Source organism: Terrapene carolina, unplaced genomic scaffold, assembly GCF_002925995.2.
Source record: "Terrapene carolina triunguis isolate 2854851 unplaced genomic scaffold, T_m_triunguis-2.0 Scaffold49, whole genome shotgun sequence".
NCBI classification, from domain to species: domain Eukaryota; kingdom Metazoa; phylum Chordata; order Testudines; family Emydidae; genus Terrapene; species Terrapene triunguis.
Genome location: NW_020664400.1, coordinates 2,737,251 through 2,759,645, shown reverse-complemented (window position 1 = coordinate 2,759,645; position 22,395 = coordinate 2,737,251). Strand labels below are relative to the sequence as shown.

The 22,395-nt window shown below is 60.3% G+C and overlaps 1 protein-coding gene across 1 annotated transcript; it reads left to right on the top strand.

Moving 5' to 3' along the window:
• The first annotated feature begins 450 nt into the window (after positions 1-450).
• Positions 451-4,284, top strand: LOC113407605 (28S ribosomal protein S24-A, mitochondrial-like). Its single transcript, XM_026656473.1, has 4 exons — positions 451-509; positions 2,104-2,184; positions 3,202-3,313; positions 3,764-4,284. The coding sequence occupies exons 1-4, from the start codon at positions 477-479 to the stop codon at positions 4,045-4,047; spliced, it is 510 nt and encodes a 169-aa protein (XP_026512258.1). The 5' UTR covers positions 451-476; the 3' UTR covers positions 4,048-4,284.
• The last annotated feature ends 18,111 nt before the right edge of the window (positions 4,285-22,395 follow it).

Genomic DNA, 22,395 nt, shown 5'->3' with positions numbered 1-22,395 from the left:
TGTGAACCTGCAGGCAAGGGATGCTGGGACACATACCCCCAACGTGCCACGACGGGGTCCAGATCTCGGTCGGGGTCTGGGCAGCACCGGGCACAAGGGGCCCTGATCTCGGTGGGGGCGACTGGGTGCTCCTGTAACACACAAAATACCCACTTGTGTGTGTAAACTCTTGGGAGCCCCACGTGCCAGCACCGGGGGAGGGTTGAGCAGGTCACAGGGGACCCCCCGGGGCTGACGCTCCAGCGCCCCCAGAGCCTGCTGCTGAGGAGCCCCCGCCCAGGGGAGCAATGCGGGGGGCAGAGACCAGCCGGCCCCACCCTGCACCCCACGCCCCTCCCCCGCCCGGCAGCAGGCGGCCTTGGGGGCGGGGTTACCCCTTCGGCTCCGTCCCCGGCCCCGCCCCCTTCCCGGTGCAGTTTGGTTCGGTTTGGCTCCCCCCTCCCCCTCTCAGTGGGCGGAGCTTGGCACGTTCCAAGATGGCGGCGCCCTTGTGGGGAAGGGGCCTGACGGTGAGGTGCCGCCGCGGCCTGAGCCCCCCTGGGGGCGGGGCCTAGTGCGGGAACTTGTCCCCCCCGGCGCACGTGGGGCCGGGGGTCGCTGGGCCAGGCAGACGTACCGCGACGGGCCGGAGCCGAGGCTAGTGGCTGATTCAGCTGGGCAGCGCCCAGCGCGTGGGGATGTGCACGGCGCTGTACGTTGTACCAAGGGCTGTGCAAGCACAGAGAGGGCAGGGTGTGTGTGAAACAACGGGGCGGGGGGGTGCCCCGGCTGGGTGGGACCAAGAGAGGGGGACGCAGCTGCCCCCCCCCCCCGGTGTCGCTCCCCTCCCCTGCCCACAGGCATTAAACCCCTTTCCCCGGAGAGCTGGCAATCCAAGTACCCGCCGAGGAGCCAGCTCCGGCTCCTGTCAGAGCCCTGCGGACGTGCCGACAGCTGCAGCTTGCCCAGTATGCCGACCCTGGCAACTCAACTCCGGGACATTTAATCAATATCCACTGGCCCAGCACCGAAATGGCCCGCTGGGTGTCCCTGGAGCCGGGCTTGCAGGAGGAATGCGCAGGATCCAGAGGTGCCCGCAGCTTTGGAGCCGGCCAGCGGGGCGTTACAGTAATAGCCTGACTCTGGGCGCGTCTCCCTCCAGTGGTTCTAGCACAGGGGTGTGTGAACTTTTTGGCCTGAGGGCTACATCTGGATATGGAAATTGTATGGCTGGCCATGAATGCTCACAAAATTGGGGGTTGGAGTGTGGGAGGGGATGAGGGCTCCGGCTGGGGGTGCAGACTCTGGGATGGGGCCAGAAATGAGGAGCCCAGGGTGCGGGAGGGGACTCCGGCCTGGGCAGGGGGTTAGGGTGCGGAAGGGGTGTGTGGCTCCGGTTAAGGGTGCAGGGTCTGGGGTGGGGCTGAGGATGAGGGGTTGGAGGTGCAGGAGGGTGCTCCAGGCTGGGACTGAGGGGTTCAGAGGGTGGGAGGGGGTTGGGGCGCGGGAAGGGCTTCAGGGGTGCAGGCTCCAGGTGGCGCTTACCTCAAGCAGCTCCCGGAAGCAGCGGCATGTCCCCCCTCCGGCTCCTACGCAGAGCCGTAGCCAGGTGGGTCTGCGCACTGCCCCATCCGCAGGTGTCACCCCTGCAGCTCCCGTTGGCTGTGGTTCCTGGCCAATGGGAGCTCTGGAGGCGGCGCTTGGGGCAGGGGCAGCGTGTGGAGCCCCCTGGCTGCCCCTACGTGTGGGAGTTGAAGTGGGGACATGCCGCTGCTTCCAGGAGCCGCGCGGAGCCACAGCATGCACAGAGCGGGGCAAGCCCCTGACCCCACTACCCGGCTGGAGCGCCGGAGCGGGGCAAGCCCTGGACCCTGCTCCCTGGCGGGAGCTTGGGGGCCAAATTAAAATGTCTGAAGGGCCGGATGCAGCCCCCGGGCCGTAATTTGACCACCCCTGTTCTAGCAGCTGGCTCCCGGCTCCCACGAATGTGACTCCTGCAGCTCAGTCCAGGGGTTTGTGTCTCTGGTGCTGCAGCTCCTTCGTTCAATCCCCAGCATGCAACCAGGGGTCTGTTATACTCGCCGCCTCCCCTGCTCCCTGACGCCCTGTGCTTTGCTTTGCTAGGCCGCTCCATGGACCCGGGGCGCTTTCTCGTGGCTCCTTTCCTGCAGCCGGGCTATTCAGACCACAGCTGTGTGTCACAAGGTAAGTGCACAGCGGGCTGCTGCTGCGAGGGTCTGTCCGTGTGGATCCCAGCACTGGCATACATGGCTCGTGCACTTGTGAGATGCAGGTGCCAGCAGTGGGATCCCATGGACAGCCCCTCAAAGAATCCCAGGAGCTGTAAGGTAAGTAACAGCCGTCCCTCCCTCTGAACCTGCAAAATCAAAGCTGGAGAGGGGCCTGTGAAACAGGGCCTCACCCACCCAGCAAAGCCATTCCCCAGCAGGGTCAGAGGCATAGAGTTCTGGGCGAGGCCTTGGAAACCCCCCATGTACCCCAGCAGCCTATGCCAGGAGCCTTTGCTCTCTCCTGTGGAGTCCACCCCAGCTCTGTGTCCCCCGAACAGTCCTGTGTGGCAGGTGTGGTTAGGGCAGGGAGGCAGGACTCCTGGGTTCTACAGGCAGGTTTGCCACTGACTCACTGGATGACCAGGGGTGGGTCCTTTCTCCTCCATGCCTCAGTTTCCCCTAGGACATGAGGTGATTCTGCCCTGTCCAGAGGTGGCAGGGGACTGGAGGCTCAGCGAGTCGATGTCGAAGAGCGGCTCCTGGGCTTAGTTCTGTAGTCTGCACCTCGCAGCGCCTGTTCTTCGCTGCGTCTGCACCTTCAGCGCCCCTGAGGTACCTGCTGAGAGTGTGAGTCACTCTGAGGCATCAGACTGGGCAGGACCCAGAGGCGCCCCTAGCAGGGAAATGAACACTCAGGCTAAAGCTTCCTGCAGGCTGCCTCTCACACAGGCTGCATGCCGTTCTGCTGCCACACGTAGCCAGTCCCGAGGAAGGGGGCATGTGGATAGTGGGATCAGCCTGCTAGCACCAGGGGGTCAGTGCTCTGGGCCCTAGGTACTGCCAAACGCTCTGAAATACCTGCTGCCCCGGCCCTTCTGGGCCATTAACGCCTATAGAGCAGGGGAAGATGTGTGCCCCGCTCCTGGCCCTGCCGAGCGGGGGTAGCCCCCATGTTGTTTTTCACCCCCCACCCATGGGTGTTATCTTACAGAACCGGGCGGCCCGAGTGCGAGTCGGGAAAGGAGACAAGCCGGTGACGTACGAACAGGCCCACCCGCCCCACTACATCGCCCATCGCAAGGGTTGGCTCTCCCTGCACACCAGTGAGTGACCCGCCAGCCGCTGCCCTGGGAGTACCTGGGCTTCCCCGTCTCTCAGCACCTGCCCCGTCCCCCACAGCGCCTCCTGCTGGGAGAGGCCGGGGAGGGAGTAGCTGGGAGTGCCTCCTCCCAGCCAGTGCCCTGCCCTACCCCCCACAGCGCCCCCTGTTGTGTGGTCCCTCTGACTTAACAAAAGAGGGTGGGGGGTCTTCAACCTGGGCATGGGCCGTTCTCCCCGCCGCCCCCCTGAGCTCTTCTCCAGGTGTGGGGGAGGGGAGTGGAGCGGAGGGAGATGTGTGTTCCCTGGCTGGATCCTGATGCGGTGCCCTGGCTGGACACCCACGCAGCTCCCTGCTCTGTCTGGTGCTGCTCATACTGTCTCTTAAAGGTGCCCTGTGGGCATGCGTGCCTGGCGCCATCCCCTCACCCCCTGCTGCCCTGTCTGCCCTGCAGGTAACCTGGACGGGGAGAGTGGGGCAGCTGAGCGCACCGTGGAGGACGTCTTCATCCGCAAGTTCATCTACGGCACCTTCCACGGCTGCCTGGCCAATGAGATCGTGCTGAAGCGCCGCGCCAACGTGCTGGTCATCTGCGCCGTCTTCCTGCAGCGCCTGCCACCCTACAAGTTCTACTTCCTGGTGGGCTACACCGAGACGCTGCTCTCCTTCTTCTACAAGTGTCCCGTCCGGCTGGAAGTGCAGACCGTGCCCGAGAGGGTCATCTACAAGTACCTGTAGCCCTGCAGCGGGGCACCCCGCCTCTCCCCTGGGCCAGCCCAAGCAGTGGGGCTCCCGTGCCCGAGTCAGGCCACCTGCTGGCCCATTGTGGGGCAGGAGAGTGGCTCCGCATGGGCCCGAGGAGGCCATGGACCCGCGGGTGGTGGCTGTGGGGCGCTCTGGGGCGGGTGTTACCGTGGCTCTGGACGTAGCAGTGGCCCGGCCCGGCAATGGGGAATAAAAGGACTCTGGCCCCTGCGTCCATCTCTGGAGTCACCGTAGCCCAGTTTCCTCCCAGCTTGGTCCTGGGGCGGTCAGAGTGTGGGCCTGGGAGCATGGGCAGCGGGTCGCATAGGTTTAGGCTGTGCCTCTCCAAACAGCCAGGCATGGCCCCACCCCATGCCGTGACCTCTCCCTGCACGTGACTCCAGTCCTCCAGCTCCAGCCCCGCAGCGCTCCAGCTGGGAGGCTGGGGCCGCCCGCCTTCCCAGCACTCCGGGGCTGGGGCCGCGCACCGCCCGCCTTCCCATGCTCCGGGGCTGGGGCCGCGCGCCGCCCTCCCTCATGGCGCTCCTTTAGGGCTGGGGGGCTAGCTATGGGACTGGGCCGGTGGCCACGGTGGGGGGCCCTCTGGGCTCTGGCAGGTAGCAGAAGGGGTGTGACCTCGGGTGGAAGGGACGGGGCTGGGGGCTAGCCTCCCCCAGCCGCGGTTCATGCGCCGCCCGTGCCTGGGAGCCAGCAGCTTCGCATCCCCCCGTGTCTCCCCCCCCGGGACATGGCAACGTCCATGAGGGCTCTCTCCTGCCCCCTTCCCACCCGAGGACCCCCCCATCCCTGTGGGACCTACACACAGACACAGATCTGGGAAAGCCAGCGTGGCGGGATTGGGGCCTGTGTCACGGAGTCGCCGGGGCGATGCTCTGGAACTGCTCCCTACGAAGCCAGGCAGGACTCTGGGGGAGCCTCCTCTCTCTGAGCAGACTGTGCCCGGGGCAAGTAGCTTCCACCTTCCTGGGTCTGACCCCGGAGCATTCAGCATCCCTGCCCCTCCGTGTGCTTCCTGCAGCCAGTCTGCCCGGGCGGGGTCCTGGGGCAGCCAGAGGGCCCTGCACCCCAACTCCGCAGTCAGACGTGACTCTCAGCCAGCGTAAAACAGAAGGTTTATTAGTCGACAGGAACACAGCGTAGAACAGAACTTGTTAGCACAGAAATCAGTGATTTTCGGCCAAGTCCATCGGGCGGGGGGGGGCGCAAAGCCAGGGCTCCCCCTGTGCCCCAAGCCAGCCGAGACTGACTCCTTCCAGCTGCTCCTCCTCCGGCCTTTGTCTCACTTCCCAGGCCAAGAGTCACCTGGTCACATCCCCCTCCTGGGTCTCAGGTTGCGAAGAGGTGGCCATAGCATCCATGCAGGCAGTTAGAGCAACCCCCACAGAAGTCACACACGCTTATTCCCATCACCTAGACCGGGGTGGCCAACCTGAGCCTGAGAAGGAGACAGTATTTACCAATGTACATTGCCAAAGAGCCACAATAATACATCAGCAGCCCCCAGCAGCTTCCCCTCCCCCACTCCCAGTGCCTCCCGATCAGCGCCTCCCCCTCCCTCCCCGCACCTCCCGCTCAGCTGTTTCATGGCTTGCAGGAGGCTCTGGGGGGGAGGGAGAGGAGTGAGGGCACAGCAGGCTCAGGGAGGGGGCAGGGAGGGGTGGAGTGGGGACAGGGCCTGTGGCAGAGCCAGGGATTGAGCAGGGAGCACCCCCCGACACATTGGAAAGTTGGCGCCTGTAGCTCCAGCCCCAGAGTCGGTGCCTATACAAGGAGCCGCATATTAACTTCTGACACAGGTTGGCCACCTCTGACCTAAACATTGGTGCAATACAAAGGGAAACTGAGGCACACACAGCATTCATGCAAAACTGTAAGATTCACATACAACATAACAAGGGAAAATCTCCACTTTGTCACACCCTGCATTGGCGTCTGCTCTGTAAAACGGGGTAGGGGGTGGGAACCCCTTCTGGTGATAGCGGCGCCTGGCCCCAAGCGCTGGTGTCCCTGGCTGGGGCACTGGGCAGCCAGGCCTGGTAGTGGGGCTGAGGGAAGGGGTACAGACCCCTAGTTGGGCAGGGGTAAGGGAGAGAAACCAGCAGGAATGAGGGGTCCATCTGGAGCATGGCGGGGGCAAGGTCTGACCTGCCCAAAGGGTGCCAGGGGGCTCGGGGAGGTGGGTAAGTCAATGGGAGGGGAACCTGGTGCCGATCAATGCCCAGCGGAGGGAGGAATGGGCCCTGCTCAGATCTCAGTGGGCTGAAAAGGGGCAGGGCTGTGGCAGTGCCATGGAGATCTTGGTGTGGGGTGCTGCTGGACCCAGGGCATGAGGCACTGGACAGGACCTCAGCACTGAAGAGACATGGCTGCCAGGGTGAGTGGGCAATGAGCACATGGATTGGCCACTGCCCCCAGCTCTGGCAGGCTCCACAGATGTTGCTGCAGCATTTCCTGGTGCCCACACCAAAGGGCGCAGTCACACGGGGCTCTGGCCCAGAGGCGTGTTCTGCAGGAGTCTCTCGGGGCTGTACCGCGCCATCCACCTGCCCATCCTCTAGGGGCCAGCAGCTCAGCAATGGAGAAGAAAATATCCAGGGTTCCCTTGGCACCTGGGAGATGCAGCCTGCTCTGGGGTGGAGCTGGCAGCTGGCCCCCAGCCACAGGGAGGCAGGCTGCACCATGATCAGCCTTGAGCGGTGGAGGAATGGTGTTCACACGCCAGCTCTTGTGTGACGGTCCCAGTGGGGGCGTCCCACTGCCGAGCGGGCACCACAAACCACAATGGTGCCAATTCACAGCCCATGCACAGGGCCCAGGGGCCCAATCCTGGGAGGGGCCGAGCCCCTGCGATCCCATGGTCCTGCTGCTCTCAGGATTGGGCCCTTTGGCATCTTGGGGCGTGAGACCAACTCAACTGGGAGTTAGCCAATGGCCAGTGCAGGAGAACCCCCCCGCCAACCTGCCTCCCCCGGAACCCACCACGCGATGCCACACGGCTCCCCCTGCCAGGCCAGTGAGCGCCACAGCTCCAAGAGCTCCCAGTGGAGGAAGCCTAGAGATGGGTGGGGGGATCCCCTGGGTCTCTCCGCCCTGAGCCTGTCCCAGCCTGGAGCTGGGCCCTGCCAAGGCACTGAGTGCTGTCAGGGGCCTCAGCCTGGGAGGAGAGTGGACAGCTCACTAGGAGCCAGGACTCGGGTTCTATCCCAGCCCTGCAAAGGGAGTGGTGGCTAGTGGTTAGAGCAGGGGTGGAGCTGGCAGCCAGGACTCCTGGGTTCTAGTTGGCTCATCCACTGACTTCCACAGAACCCTTCCCTTCTTTCCCAAGACGGGGCGAGGCCCGTGTCTCATGAAGAGGATGTGGAGGCAGCGTGGCCTGCGCATGATGGATCACGGGGCATGCATGGCACGCGCTGGGCTGGGTTGCAGGGCTCTCCGGGCCTGCTGGTGTGGGATGGACTCTGAACCATTGAAAATAACAAGAATGCTGTTTCCTGCTGCTCCAGCCAGCTGAACGCTGGGGCACTGGCCCCACTGCGCAGGGGGAGACCAAGTCACGGGGGGGCAGGCTCACATGGCAAGTCAGTGGATGAGCCAGTGAGAATCCAGGAGTCCTGACTCCCAGCCCAGGGATTAGGAACCAGGATTGCCAGGTTCTTTGCCTAGCTCTGGGTGGGGAGTGGGCTCTGGTGGTTGGGGGGGGTCGGGGTTTGGCGGTCAGGATTCCTGGGTTCTAAACTCCGGTTTGCCCAGGGTCTCCCTGCCCCCGCTCCCATCCCTGGCATGGGCCAGAGCTGTGTAGCTGCATCCCGGGTGGCAGGTGCATGCCCTGACCCCGCTCTGGGCTCCTGCCAGCTCCGAGCATGTGAGGCAAACCGGAGTGAGGCAGAATCACCCATCCTGGCTGAGCTATTTACTGCACCGTTCCCATGGGCGCCCGAAGGGGGGCAGAGGGCGAAGGATGAGCTGTGGGAAACTGACTTTCCTGGCAGGGCAGGGCTGGGTTGTTCCCAGGCTTGTGCCCTCATGCCAAGCCAGCTTGGGCCTGCCAGTGTGCGGCTGAGAAACCTGAACAGAGGGTGCGGCAGCCGGCTGGGTGGGGAAGTAGGGGCTGTTCTCCCCCCGAGTTAGCGCTGACCCCTGGCAGCAGGGAGCAGTCTCAGGACACAGCAGGGCTCCTCCCTGCCCCTCTGACACCAACCCCAACTGTGCCCCATAGACTGTAATTTGCTCAGCATCATTCTCACTGCTGGGGAACCTGAGGTAGGGAGAGGGGATGTGATCTCACTGCTGGAGAAACTGGTGGGGAGTAACATGACCTTGCTTCTGGGGAAACTGAGGCAGGGAGTGAGGCTGTAACCTTGCTGCTGGGGAAACTGAGGCAAGGAGCAGCAAACTGACTTGCCCAGGGCAAAGAACCCAGGAGTCCTGCTTCCCAGCTAATCACTGGAGCCCCTTTCCCCTTCCAAAGCCAGGACTCCCGGTTCCCGGTACAGTGCTCGGGTGGCAGGCGGGTGTATGCAGTGTGGGAGAAGGCAGGTGCCCCAGGGCAGGGTACGGCACTGGCTCGGGCCTGCTCTGTGGCAAGATCCTGTGGCAGGTGCCAGGGCTGGTCCCCGTGTGTCGGGGCTGGGCTGTGAATCTCCAAGTGCACGTGAAACGGCAAAGCCTCCCCCAGGCCTGAGCACTGTGTGGGGCCAGGTGCCAGCTGGGTGCTGCCAAGCAGGAAAGCGTCCAGGGCTCTGTGCTCCGCCGGGCACGCATTCCTGCCCCATTGCCTGGGCCTCTGTGCTCCACAGCTGGGCACCCTGGGCAGTGCCGGGAGGGGCATCTGGGCACCCCGCACACAGCGCCGCTAGTGCCCCTCAATCCCGACCTGCAGTATTCTAGTCCGGTCGATGGCCCGAGAGAGGGGAGCAGAGAGAGTCGTGGCCTCAGTGGTACCCACTGCCCTACTGCTGCCCCCAGCATGTCCTCTGCCCTAGCGCTGCCCCTGCAGTAGCCCCCTGCACCCTTGGGACCTCACCCTTGTCGTGTTGGCTGTTCACATGCAGCAGCTCATGCCCACGTTCCCTGGCTGCCCCTCTCTGGTGCCGGGGGGACGGAGGGGGAGCAATGGACCTTGCCCCTCCGCTGGCATCAGGGAGCAGCCCGGCCATCTGGCTCCGTGGAGCTCAGTCCCTGACCCCTAGCCCAGCCTGGGGCAGGAGGAAGTGGAGCTGTGGCCAGGACACCAGGGTCCCTGGAGAGCATCTGTGTGGGGGAGGCACCAGGGCCCTGGCACCCTGAGCTGCTCGGCTGGGTGGGACTGTCCCTGATGGGGGGGGGGCTCCCCAGTCTAGCTCTGCCTCCTCCCTCAGTTGAGAGCCCTGGTTGCCTGCGAGGACAGTGCCAGGGTCCCAGTCCTAGGAGGCAGAGCTGTGCCCCCAGCCTTGCGGCAGTCAGGGGGAGCCAGGTGCCAGCCCCCAGGCCATGGGCAGAGGCAGCTCTGGGCCTTGCCATCAGCCCCGAGTCCCCCTGTGCCAGAGCCAAGGAACACCCAGCCCTCAAGCCTGCCCCTCTCAGCTAGTCCCTTCTCCCTCTGTACCTTGACAGGCCCCGCCCAACCCCAAGTCCCTCCGAAGCCCATGTCTCCTGTGAGGCTTATTCGCTCCAAGATCAACATCTAGCCCTGGGCATCGCTCCCACCTCTGGGCTCCCTTGGTCCGTGCGCTGGGGGCTGCCTGGGGCAGGGACTCTCCTCACTGAGCCGGCTGCCATCATCTCAGCAGACCCTGATCTCGGTCGGGGTCTGGGCAGCGCCCGGCACAGATATCATGTAACTAATAACCTTCCAGGCCCGGTACTTCCTGCTGAGAGAAAACCGGACATGGCTTTGCCTGGTATCAGCCCGGGGACACCATCCAGAAAGGCGCGCTGCTCCTCCACCCCACCACTAGTGTGCCCTTGGAGACCCCGTCAGTGAGGGCCTGCAATGCTGGAGTGTCTGGTATTCTGGGGATGCGTGAGTAGCACCCCAGGGTGCTCTGGGACAGCGAGGGTGATGGGGTGCTAAGCAAACAGGTCGCTGCCCACCCTGGGGAGACCTGGCTCGCCAGCTCCTCCACCCGCTCCTGGCTGGCTCGGTGCCGGGGCTGTGGCCTAGTTCAGAGCTCTGTGACGAGGTCTGGGGCTGGCGTCATGGTGGGCGTTAATGAATTCAGCGTTGCGTGGAGGAGCTGATCGCTGTGTTAAAGAAAAGCACCTCCAGCGGGTTTGAAATTGCAGCGGGGGGGGGGGGGGGGGGGCCTAAACTTCTGCTGCCCTTCCTGACAGCAAGATCAGTCGTGCTGGGACCCCCGCACGCACCCCTCGGTGTGAAACATGCCCTCCCCTCGCTGGGGCAGGCAGGGTTAGCTGTGGCCCCCAGAGCTCCTGGGTCCTGGGCCTCCCCCTCCAGCCATGTCACTCCGCTAGGCAGGGGGCCTTCATGCCCTGGGCAGCTCTGCACCCCGGGGAGGGGACCCACCCTGCCCCCAGCTGCTTCTGGGACTGGGTTCACTGGGCAGGGGCTGTCTGCTCTGCATCGCCAAGAGTTCAGCTCCCAGCATGGTTGGCACACTGAGCATCCAGCCCCTGCTCTGGGCAGTGCCCGGCACGACGGGGCCCTGATCTCAGGTGGGGCGTGGGCAGCGCCTGGCACGACGGGGCCCTGATCTCAGTCGGGGCCTGGGTAGCGCCCACACATCAGGGGATGTCACAGCACAGGAGAATGCCCGCACTATATCCCCACCACCCAGCCCTTCCCCCTCCCCAGGTGCGGATCCGTGGCTCTTTGGGATGTGGATTGGGGAGGGTGACACCTCTTCTTGTGTGCGGGGGACGGGGAGGATCTGTGAGCAGCCTGCTCCTCCGGGGGTTTCTGAGGGGCAGATTCGTGCACCTGCCAGGGTAGACCAGCATGTCCACCAGTGGGTGTCTGGGCAGTCAGACGCAACAGGTGACTCCAGCCTGCTCGGCTCAAGGGAGTTGCCCAGGCTAGTGCCTCACCCCCCCCCAACGTTGGCACCGGTCGCTCTTTGCCTGGTACCTGGGCACGTCCCCATCCCGCCTGGGGCAGGTGTGATCATGCTGCACCCACATGACTCACATGTCTCCTGTGTGATCGGCCCAGCACAGCCGCTTGGGCGCTAACCTGGAGCAAACACGCCCGCCCTGCCAGCCATTGACCTGTGGGGCGGTGCGCGCCAGCTGTTGGGCAGTGCCCAGCTTGGGCCCATTCACCCACTGCCATCAGACAAGACGGCCAGATCCCAGCCCCGTCCGGGTACCATGGAGGGGCCCCCCAGGGAGCTCAGACCGCTTCCTCGAGTAAGTCCCCACAGCCCCATCTGGGAAGCTGGGGGGGAGGGGGCTGTGTTCATTGTCACACATGGTTCAAAACCTCCCCTTCCTGCCCCCCTCCCACACATCTCTTGGCCTTGAGTTTGAATTTGGATTTTGTTCCTGCAAAGGAGCCCAGGGAAGCTGCTGCTGCAAGTCTGACGCCCCGAACCCGCAGGGCCGAGCTAGCGCCAGATTCAAGGAATCCAGCCCCCCGCTGGCACCCGACTGCACTCGGTTCGTTGCGGGACGTGGCCCTAATCCTGGGTACTGAGCCCTTCAAAGATCCCTGCCCGCAGGCTCCATGTCTAGTTGGCAGCTGGTATCAAGCAGAGTGCCCCAAGGGTCGGTCCTGGGGCCGGTTTTGTTCAATATCTTCATTAATGATCTGGAGGATGGCGTGGACTGCACCCTCAGCAAGTTTGCAGATGACACTAAACTGGGAGGCGTGGTAGATACGCTGGAGGGTAGGGATAGGGTCCAAAGGGACCTAGACAAATTAGAGGATTGGGCCAAAAGAAATCTGATGAGGTTCAACAAGGACAAGTGCAGAGTCCTGCACTTAGGACGGAAGAATCCCATGCACTGCTACAGACTAGGGACCGAATGGCTAGGCAGCAGTGCTGCTGAAAAGGACCTAGGGGTTACAGTGGACAAGAGGCTGGATATGAGTCGACAGTGTCCCCTTGCTGCCAAGAAGGCTAATGGCATTTTGGGCTGTATATGTAGGGGCATTGCCAGCAGATTGAGGGACATGATCATTCCCCTTTATTCAACATTGGTGAGGCCTCATCTGGAGTACTGTGTCCAGTTTTGGGCCCCACACTACAAGAAGGATGTGGAAAAATTGGAAAGAGTCCAGCAGAGGGCAACAAAAATGTTTAGGGGTCTGGAGCACATGACTTATGAGGAGAGGCTGAGGGAACTGGGATTGTTTAGTCTGCAGAAGAGAAGAATGAGGGGGGATTTGATAGCTGCTTTCAACTACCTGAAAGGGGGTTCCAAAGAGGATGGATCTAGACTGTTCTCAGTGGTAGCAGATGACAGAACAAGGAGTAATGGTCTCAAGTTGCAGTGGGGAAGGTTTAGGTTGGATATTAGGAAAAGCTTTTTCACTAGGAGGGTGGTGAAGCACTAGGATGGGTTCCCTAGGGACGTGGTGGAATCTCCTTCCTTAGAGATTTTTAAGGCCCGGCTTGACAAAGCCCTGGCTGGGATGATTTAGTTGGGGTTGGTCCTGCTTTGAGCAGGGGGTTGGACTAGATGACCTCCTGAGGTCCCTTCCAACCCTAATCTATGATTCTATGATTCTATGAAAAGCACGCAGGCTGGAGGACCAGGCATGGCAGCCACGCCCCAGTGCCATGGCTTTGCTGGGTGGCTACTCAGAGCTGGGAACACAGCGAGCTTGCTGTGCCCATGCCAGTCTGGGAGCCATGGTTCCCCCCATGCCCAGGACCAGCCATCTCCACCCATCCGCTCAGCTCCGAGCGCTTCAGTAGCATGGTCCTGCTGCTGCCTCAGGGGCTATGGGGGCCTCGGAGCCCAGCGTCTGTAGGGCCCGTTGGTGGGTAAGTGGCCGGGGAGGTTGCCACATGGGGGGTGAATCACAGTGAGTAGTAGGCGCAGGGTTCCCAGCAGGGAAGTGACTCAGGCTCGGGGGGGCAGGAAAGGTCAGTGAGTTGAGCTGTGCTCCTCTGGGATTGGGGGTGCAGCCAGGATGGTGTGGCGGGGAGTGAGGGGGGCAGGAGGCTGCAAGCAACCAGAGGATCTGGCTGGGCTGCAGCTCTGGGCCAGCGTGTGGGAGAGCAGCCGGCCCCACAGCTCTGGCAGGGCCAAGCCGGGTCTCAGTGACTGGATTGGGATCATGGTGCTGTTCCAGGATAGTCTGGATCGGGCCCATCACAGGATCGGGCCCACACTGGGCTCGGGGGCTCAGATGTGTGTTTGACAAGCCCCGTTCTGGGACCCTAGATGGGCCAAGCATCTGTCCCCATCTCTGGAAGGGGAGTGGGGTCTAGTGGTTAGAGCCAGGACTCATGGCTCCTATTCCTGATTTTGCCACTGACCTTGGACAAGCCCCTTCCCTGCTCCATGCCTCAGTTTCCCCAGGTTAACAATGGTGATTGTTACGGGGTTCACTATACCTCTGTCCTGTTCTAGTTTCTCTGAGGCCCCCCCAGCCGGAGTTCTCCCTCTGCCTTCACCTGCTCTGAGGTTGGATCATGTGATTCTCCAACTTTGAGGCCAGACGCAGGTGCAGGGCTCTGGGCAGGGCCGGCTCCAGGCACCAGCCCACCAAGCTTGTGCTTGGGGCGGCACCTGGAGGGGGGCGGCGCAGCGCTCCGGCCGCCGGGGAGAGCGGGGCCACGGCCGGGCTCGCCGCCCTCCCCCCGGCGGGGGGAGGGCAGCCGGAGGCTTTTTTGCCTGGGGCGGCAAAAAAGCCAGAGCCGGCCCTGGCTCTGGGTACCAACCGCCGGTGCCCTGCAAGTCCCACTGGGACCCCGGGACCAGGGAGGCAGTGGCAACCAGCCTCTCCCCCTCCCCCTGGCATTTTGACTGAACAAATGGAACAAAGCAGCAGAGAAAAAGAGTTTTCTAAACACACACATACACGCCGTTCCCCCCCGGGCTGCCTGGACAATCAGACCTCCAGCTGTCAGCTCTGCTGGGCTTAGCCTGGGTCATGCCACGAGGCTGTGTGTGTCCAGAGCCCGGCTGGTGGCTAGCAGGCTGGCTCTTCGTGCCGGAGATCCAGATCCAGGCCCAGGGGTGACACATGGGGCTGTGCTGGGGGGCCATGCAGAGCCCCACCTGGGGCAATAAAACCAAGGTCACTGCCACATGGAAATGGTGCAATCAGCTGGTGGGCTGGGTTCCAGCTCCTTCCTGTCCCCCTCCCACAGCTCACGGGCGTTTCTTGCCTGCTGCTTCGCTCCCCTGTGTTTTGATTGCCCATTGCGTCACTGGTATTGCAGTGTGCGCGGCCCAGGGACTAGCATTGATCAGTTTTACCCTTTGGAAGGCAACTTCCGCTCTTGCGCTGGGGCGGTGTGTGTGGGGTGGGGGTGTGGTGATCCGGGCCCGACCCAGCTGTGCCCACGTGATGCTTTTGCCAAGTGGTGGCAGCAGCTGCCAGGCCGGGTTCAAAGAGGTGGGGAGCCTTCGGAAAATGTAACCACCAGCACCAGCCTGAGCCCTGGGGACGATCTACATGCCCCTTGGTGCCCTGAATGAACAGTATGGAGGGCTTGGAATGCAACAGCAGCCCAGCGGCTTCAGCGTAGACCCTCACTGCAGTGCTGGGCGGTGGGAAGTGTTCCTCTCGTGGCCAGCTGGGAATAGATCAGCACTGTCTCCCTCCTGTAACCTCCAGTCCGCCGGGCTGTCCTGGCGATAGATTTCACCTCCACCTTTGGGGTTGCGAGTGGCTAAGGAGGCAAAGTGGCCTAGGGGCAGCCCCGCCGTCCTCTTCTGCTCCCGCTCTCCGCTGGCCCAGAGCAAAAAGCTTCCAACTCCTCAGCCAACTGCCTGCGTGGATCGGTCTCCTCTAACCCTGCGCCTCCAAGCTAAGCTAGATGGGAAGGGGAGATGCCATTTCTGATTCAACAGTGTAGTCTCCTCGTCAGCCTGGGCCTGGGGGCCTCTCCAGCCTGTCTGCATTTAAAAGTTATTCTGGGATGGCAGGTCAGGGGGTGATGATCACTGGCATAGCTACACCTAGGGTAAGCACAGGCAGAAAGAAGCCTTGTACCCATACGGCTTATTCCCCATCCCGTCCTGCAATAGCGCCACTTGCATAACACATTACACTCCTCGTTCCTCTGGCAAGCAGCGCCAGGGATGGGCATTTGGGGTTTGTTTTAGTTAAAAAAAAAAACCCCAAATCAACAGCTTCTGAAGAGACCTAAATGTAGCAACGTCTCCAAAAACATCACAAGGTGCAGTGCGAAGCCAGGGTCTTGTTAAATACCAACTAGCTCTTCCTGATGTGGCGCATCAATGGTTTGCCTCCCTTTGGCTGTGAAAGGAAGGTTTTTGTTGCACCTCAGTGCGCAGGAAATGAATGCACTGAAGCGGGATATCTGCTGTTGTGCGCAGTGCTGTTGCAGCCGTGTGGGTCCCAGGATATTAGCGAGACAGGGTGAGCGAGGTCGTATCTGCTATTGGACCAACTTCAGCTGGGGAGAGAGAGGAATTTGCGAGCTGAGCTGTCCTGAAGACAAGCTCTGCAGCTCCAAGGCTGGTCTCTCTCCCCAGCAGCAGCTGCTGGTCCAATAAAAGATCTGGCCTCCCCCACCCCATCTCTGAAACAGGGTGCTGCTCTCTGCTTAAATCCCAACAAGGGACATTTTGTCAACAAACGTTCTACTGGGAATGTCAAAACCCTTATAGCCCTGATGCTTCCTTTCGTTTTTCCAGGGTAAAAACAGTGACAAGGATGCAGTTTGACTTTAAATCTGCTCCACCAAAATAAGGTTTTCCACTCTCACATGCTCTCATGGGTCAACTTCTGGGAAACCGCCTCATTTCCTGGGAACTTCAGAGAAAGAAGCACAAAGAAACTGGTTAAAAAAACCAAACCCAAATCCACTTCCAAGCGGGAGAGTATTAAAACTACTTTGCACCATACCATATAGGCGTTTGTGGCTGGAGCGAGCCAGCAAGTCCTTTGACCGGCTATACCTAAATCCCATTGCTATGAAACCGGTTAACATCCACTCGCTCCTGGAGGGCAAGCAATTTATCTGCACAGCGGCACAGATGGGAGCCATCCCAGAGCCTCGGAAGACATCTTGGTCTGGTTCTCCCAGCCTGACCCACCCTGTGCAAACTGGTTTGGGACCTGCCCAAGGCTCTGGCATTGTCTCTTAATGACCCTTAAGTGGAACCAACTATTAGAAAGGGCCCCCTCCTTTTACGCTGGGCTACCACCCAGATGCCCCCCTGGGGGGAAATAGCCCGTCTTGGTGCATCGAGTTCAGACAGGAATTATTTCAGGCTGGGATCTGGCCTGTGCAGTGCAGGCGGCGAAGGAGATGATCACAAATCTCTGCCAGCACTGGCAGTGCAATGCCCAGGAGGGCAGGGTGGCAGTCCCCTGGGCTGGGTGTTTGATCATCTCCCCGCCCAGCCCCATCTCCAAGGCCAGGTGGGTCATGAGTGCTGGGCGTTTGCAGGGTGTTATCTGAGCCGTCACGCCGAAAGATTTATTCCTCCCGCGCCCGCTGGGGCCAGGTGGTGCCAGGACTGCGTGTGCAATCCAAGTGGCAAAGATCATTCGGGCACATGCTGATGGCACTGCCAGGTTCTGCTCAGGGCCTAGCAACAGACAGTCAGGAGCCAGTGGGCTGGGCCCCCCATGGGGCACCTCCCCCCAGCAGTTCAGAGCCAGGGAGCCCTTGACTTTGCACATCTGGAGAGTGCCCCAGCCAGCCCAGAAATGCAGCTGCCTCTGGGGTGAGGCACAGCAGTCGTTCACCAGGCACACAGGAGGGGAAAGAGGGGCCTGTATGGAACTGATCCTGCAGGGGGCATTTAGGGAGGCGAAATGGAGGCATGGGAGATGGGCTCTCCGGCCCAAACAGGCAGCGAGACAGCCTGGCTGAGACAGATCAGGGGGAGATGCCATGGCCTGGGCGGCTCAGATCTCATCCAAACTCACCGCCTGCAGCACAGGCCCCCATGCGGTGGCCTGGTGTCGGGGCCAGCACTGACTGCCTGGGCACAGCGCCCCCACCCCACGCCCAGCAGACTGCCCAGCTAGGGCTGTGGGGCTCCCATGTCCTTACCAGGAAGGCCTGTCCACAGGGTGTGGGTTAAACCGGGACAGAGAGACAGGAGGGAACTCCCCACAGCCATTCAGTGCACCAGTGGCCACGCTGGGGACAGAACCCAGGAGTCCTGGCTCCCAGCCCCCCCACTCTAACCCCTAACCCCACTTCCCTCCCAGAGCTGGGGACAGAACCCAGGAGTCCTGGCTCCCAGCCTCCCCAGCTCTAGCTCACAAGGCTCCCCTCCCCAAGTCAGGAAAGAAACCTAAGAGTCCTGTCTCTCAGCCCCCCACTCTGTCTGGTGAACCGTGCTTCCTGTAAGTAAATGATCAACCCCCGCCCCCTGCGCCCCGCACCCTGCGAGGGGAGGGAAGGGGCCGGGGCAAGGATCCTGGGTCTGAGCGGAAGGAGAGGTGGATGCTTGAGCAATCCCTGCCCCACACCCTTGTCCCAGGTGACCCAGGTGTCCCCGACCACCCCAGCTGCTCTCCTAGGCCTCGCCCAGGTGAAGTGCCCTCCCCAGCCCAAGCTGGGAGCTGCCCCCCCACCAGTCGGCCTGGGGTGGAGGGTAAAGGGGCAGATGGGTGAGGACAGGGATCCTGGGGGATTAGGGAAGGGTCCCGCCTCCTCGATGGGCTGCAGCCGTGGGACAGGCTGAGCCAGTCTGGGGGCAAGGGGTGCAGGGGATGGTGCAGGGCTCTGCCCCACGCTGCCTCCTGCCAGTGCCCCCAACCTCCCCCTCTGCCCATGCCCCTGTGCCCCTGTCCCCTGCCAGTGCCCTCCCCCACCCCATAATTCTGCCAGTGCCCACCCCCACCCCTTCCTTGCCAGTGTCCTCATCCCCCTCCCCCCTCCTCTGCCAGTGCCCATCCCCATCCCCTTCTGGGGGACAGTGCCCTTGGCCCCATACCAGGCAGACCCTTGGAGTGCCTGGGCAACCCGCCCAGCTGCCTGGGCATTGCTGTCTCCACGTCTTGCCTAATAACTCTTTGCAGATTCCCGCACTCTGCCAGGGACGCCGTGCTCGGAGGGTAAAATCTGAGGACAAATGCTTCCTGATGCATTTGTGCTCAGCACCTGCCCCTGGGCATCTCATCCAGCCGTGCCCCGAAAGAGCTCTCTCACACACAGGGGTTTTAAGAAGCCCAATGCAAAGCTGAGTTAATAATATTCCTGATGCACAGAACAGCCTTCCCTTCCCCCCACATGGGCTTCTCTCAGGATCCCCTGCTCTGTGGGAGCTCCTGGCTGCCCCTCAGCGGGATGGGGGGCTGAGATCAGTGGGTGCCCTGAGCTGGGACAGGCTGCTGCTGATGGCACTGCTGATGGCCGGGGGTCCTCCCAGGTTGCATGGAGCCTTGAGGGGGGGATGTGGTTGGTCAGAGATGGGTGCTCCCAAGGCAGTGACTTGCCAAGAGAGGGAAGGCGGGGGTGGCAGCTGGGCGTCACGTCGGCCTCCAGATTGACCACAGCACCTGGCCTGCCAAAGCCACCGTCTGGCAGGCCACAAGGGCGGGAAACCAGGATCTCGCCCCCGCTCACTGGCCGAACAGCCATCTGATCTCATTGCTCCAGCCCACACTCCCTGAGTCAGGGCCTGGCTCTGGGCCCTGCTCTGTGAGGGGGGCTGGAGCGGGGTCAGTCACACCTCCCAGCCTCCTCCAGCCGGGGCTGTGCTGGCGTGGCCTACTCTGCTCCTCCAAGCTGCTGGGAGGGTGGGCAGTGCCGGGCAGCCCCTCCTCCACATCACCAGGCAGTGCTCTCTGTGCCCCTTGCACGGTGGGGTCCTGTGGTGGTGGATGGGGCAGGGCTGTCCTCAGTCCTCTTAGCAATCCCTGGCAAGCTTCATTTCAACCCACCAGATGGAAAAGGAGCTGGGAAAGGCTCTGTAAACACGGCTCCCTTTGAAAACAAAAGCTGTAATTCTCCTGTCCACGGTGACTCACAGTGCTGGGTTTGCATTAAAGCACCAAATCCTCCACACAAAACGGGGATTTGCCTCTTTAAAACAAGGCTGATGGGACTTAAAAGCCGGGTCTGGGTCAGCTACTGAAAAGGAGGCACAGCCTGCGTGTGTGTGCGTGTGTGTGTGTGTGTGTGAGTGTGAGTGTGAGTGACACACAGGCAGAGTGGGCGTTGGCTCCAAGCCAAGCAGAAACTGACGAATGGTTTAATTTATAAATATCTGGCTACATGTTATTTGCAAGAAGCGCCCTGCAAAGCCCTGACCCCTCTGGGGTGGTCGCTAAATATTGTAATTAACACAGATTGGCCTCTTCCAAAAACACCCTTGAAATAAGCCAACCTGGAGACAGCATAAACGGGAAGTGGGGAGAAAATCCACTCCCGGGCAGGTTCTGGCACCACAGGTCAGCCTGTCTCGAGCTTTACAAACATATTAAAGATAATTAGACACAACAGTGGCGTCTATAAACAAGCCCATGGTCTGGAAAGACTTTCCCCCTTGGTGGGGAGCTCGATCCATTCAGAAAAAGGCCCTATGGTTGTCAGCGCAGACGAGAACACAGAGCTCTGGGAAATGGAGATTGCAAAGAGCTCATTTGCCATCCAAACCATCTTTCAGCATGGGAGATGGCCAGAGCAGGTTTTCGACTTTATCTTTGGGTCTTATCAAAGCCATTAAACAGCTAATAGCCCCGATTGCAACATAACCAGCAAAGCCCAGCAGCTGGGCCAGTGATTGCCACAAATCCGGCTTTTCAGGTGGGCAGTTTTGGGGGCGTTTGGTTGGGGAAGTCGGGACAAAGGCTAATCACTTGCGATATACACTCTTGTCAGACATTAATAGATGGTCTCTGTGTCACCCAGAGGAGAAAGCAGCAATGAAAGTAACCAAACCATTAGTGACTTATTAGTCAAGCAGCAGGATCTTATTATACTAGGTGGAGGGTTATACAAAGGAGTTTGAAGTTCACCTCCCAGAGTATAATGCCAGCCACCTCTTAAACCTGTCTACATGGTGTTTCAGTACAATTCAAACTGATATTGTTACAGGGGTTACACCAACCTGATGGCAGCGGGGCCACTGGGATAGCGGGAGACAAGGCGTAAAGCATCCGCTGCAGAACATTGCTTACGCTGAGTTCTCCGGTTCATTCTGCCTGGCGGCTCTGTCTGCACAGCAGGGATCCCAGCCCACAGAGTTAAGGAATATGCCCTTTTTTGCGTCAACTGATCCTCTCTACAGGTGTCGTGAGCCCTACAGACAGGATCCAGTTACAGGATCAGGGCCAGAAACCTTAGCTGCCCTCTGTTATACTAGTCACAAAGTGGAGACTTAGGAGTAGACGAAGAATTCAGTGGGCTGACCGATGCAGCAGATTGAAAGGAATTGCAAACCGGCTTGCAAATTAAGCACATCCAGGAAGGATGGTCCAGTGGTTGGGGCACTAGTCTATGACTTGGATTCAATTCCATGCTCCGCCACAGACTTCCTGTGTGACCACGGGCAAGTCACTTAGATATCTGTGCCGCAGTTCCCCATCTGTACAATGGGGACAAGAGTCCTGCCCTACAGGGGTGTGTGAGAACATATACATGGAAGAAGAGCTGTAAGATACTGATGCTATATAAGAGCAGGACATTATTATTATTTCCCACTAACGTTTGTCCAAGTGCATTCATTCCCTCTTTGGGATCACTTTTCGGGACGTTTCTAGCCAAGGAACATCTTGGAAACTCTGAATTTTTAACAACTATTTCTGGATATTTGCAATGAGCCAGTTTCCAATGTGTAATCACAAGCTTTTGCACCAGTAAATGGTTCCTAAGAGCGATGTTCAACCAATCAGGAAAGAGAAACAAAGCACCTGTCCAACAAAAACAGCTTGGTCGTTGTCTGCGGAATGGTCTCGGGAACCAGCTCACCAATGAGCTGCAGCCCAAAGATCGCTCATAGAAATGATACAGCAAATCACTGGTTCACACTAGCTCCTGGGGGGGGCCATCGTAGATGAGAACTCCATTGTACTGGGTGCTGTACAAACATGGCACAAAAAGAGAGGCTGGGACTGTTCTTAATGTGGTCTTTGAATGCTGAGTGGGGAGTGTTGGCCTGGGAAGGTTGCAGGGGAGTTTGGCTGCATTGGGGGATGGGAGACTGGCCTTGAGGGAAGATACCTGAGCATGTAACGTGAGAACCCAGGAAGGGGTTAGAGGCCAGGTGACACCTTGGCCCGGGAAACTGAACAAAGGCTGGGAGAGGAGACGCTGGGGAGAGGGAGAGTTTCAGGAGCTGCTGTTGTAATGGAGGGGAGCCCAGACAGGGCTCTGACCCCCCAATGGGGCTGTGGTGCCCCTGGGACCTCAAGATGGACCTAATTGGGGGGGCGGTCCTGTTGTCTGTGCCTGCAAGACCTGTCTTGGACTGTGTTCCTGTCGTCTAAATAAACCTTCTGCTTTACTGGCTGGCTGAGAGTCATGGTGAATTGCAGGAAGCGGGAGGTGCAGGGCCTTGTGTCCCCCCACACTTCGTGACACCCTCCCCCAAGGATCTTACAATCTAAGGCCCTGATCCTGCAGACGCCTAGGGGACTACTCACTCGTGGGAAAATGACAGGTTTCAGAGTAGCAGCCGTGTTAGTCTGTATCCGCAAAAAGAACAGGAGTACTTGTGGCACCTTAGAGACTAACAAATTTATTAGAGCATAAGCTTTCGTGCATCCGAAGAAGTGGGCTGTAGCCCATGAAAGCTTATGCTCTAATAAATTTATTAGACTCTAAGGTGCCACAAGTACTCCTGTTCTTTTTTCATGGGAAAATGAAGCAAATGCTTCAGGATCAGGGCCGAATAGGACAATGGATACAAAAAAGAGGCACAAGGTCTAACTGAAAGGCAGTCATCGCAGAGGGGGGCAGGGGCCCTGACCAGGAGCAGATTGTGCGCAGGATGCCTATGTAGTAAGGAATAACTGCGAGAAAGTCGTGATCTAATCGCAGACAGAAATTCATCCATTATTCATTAACCACTAACGGGCCAGGCCGGGTAACTTCCCAGTCAAGAGCGACACTGGGCCAACGTGTCAGCAGCTGTATCTCTTTGCATCAAAGAGCTGCCTGGAGCCTGTCATTCCCAGAATGCACTACTCCATCCTGAGCTCTAAAGCAGTGGTTCTCAACCTTTTTGGGCTCAGGACCCATTAGTAAATGTTTATGGCCAGTCACAACC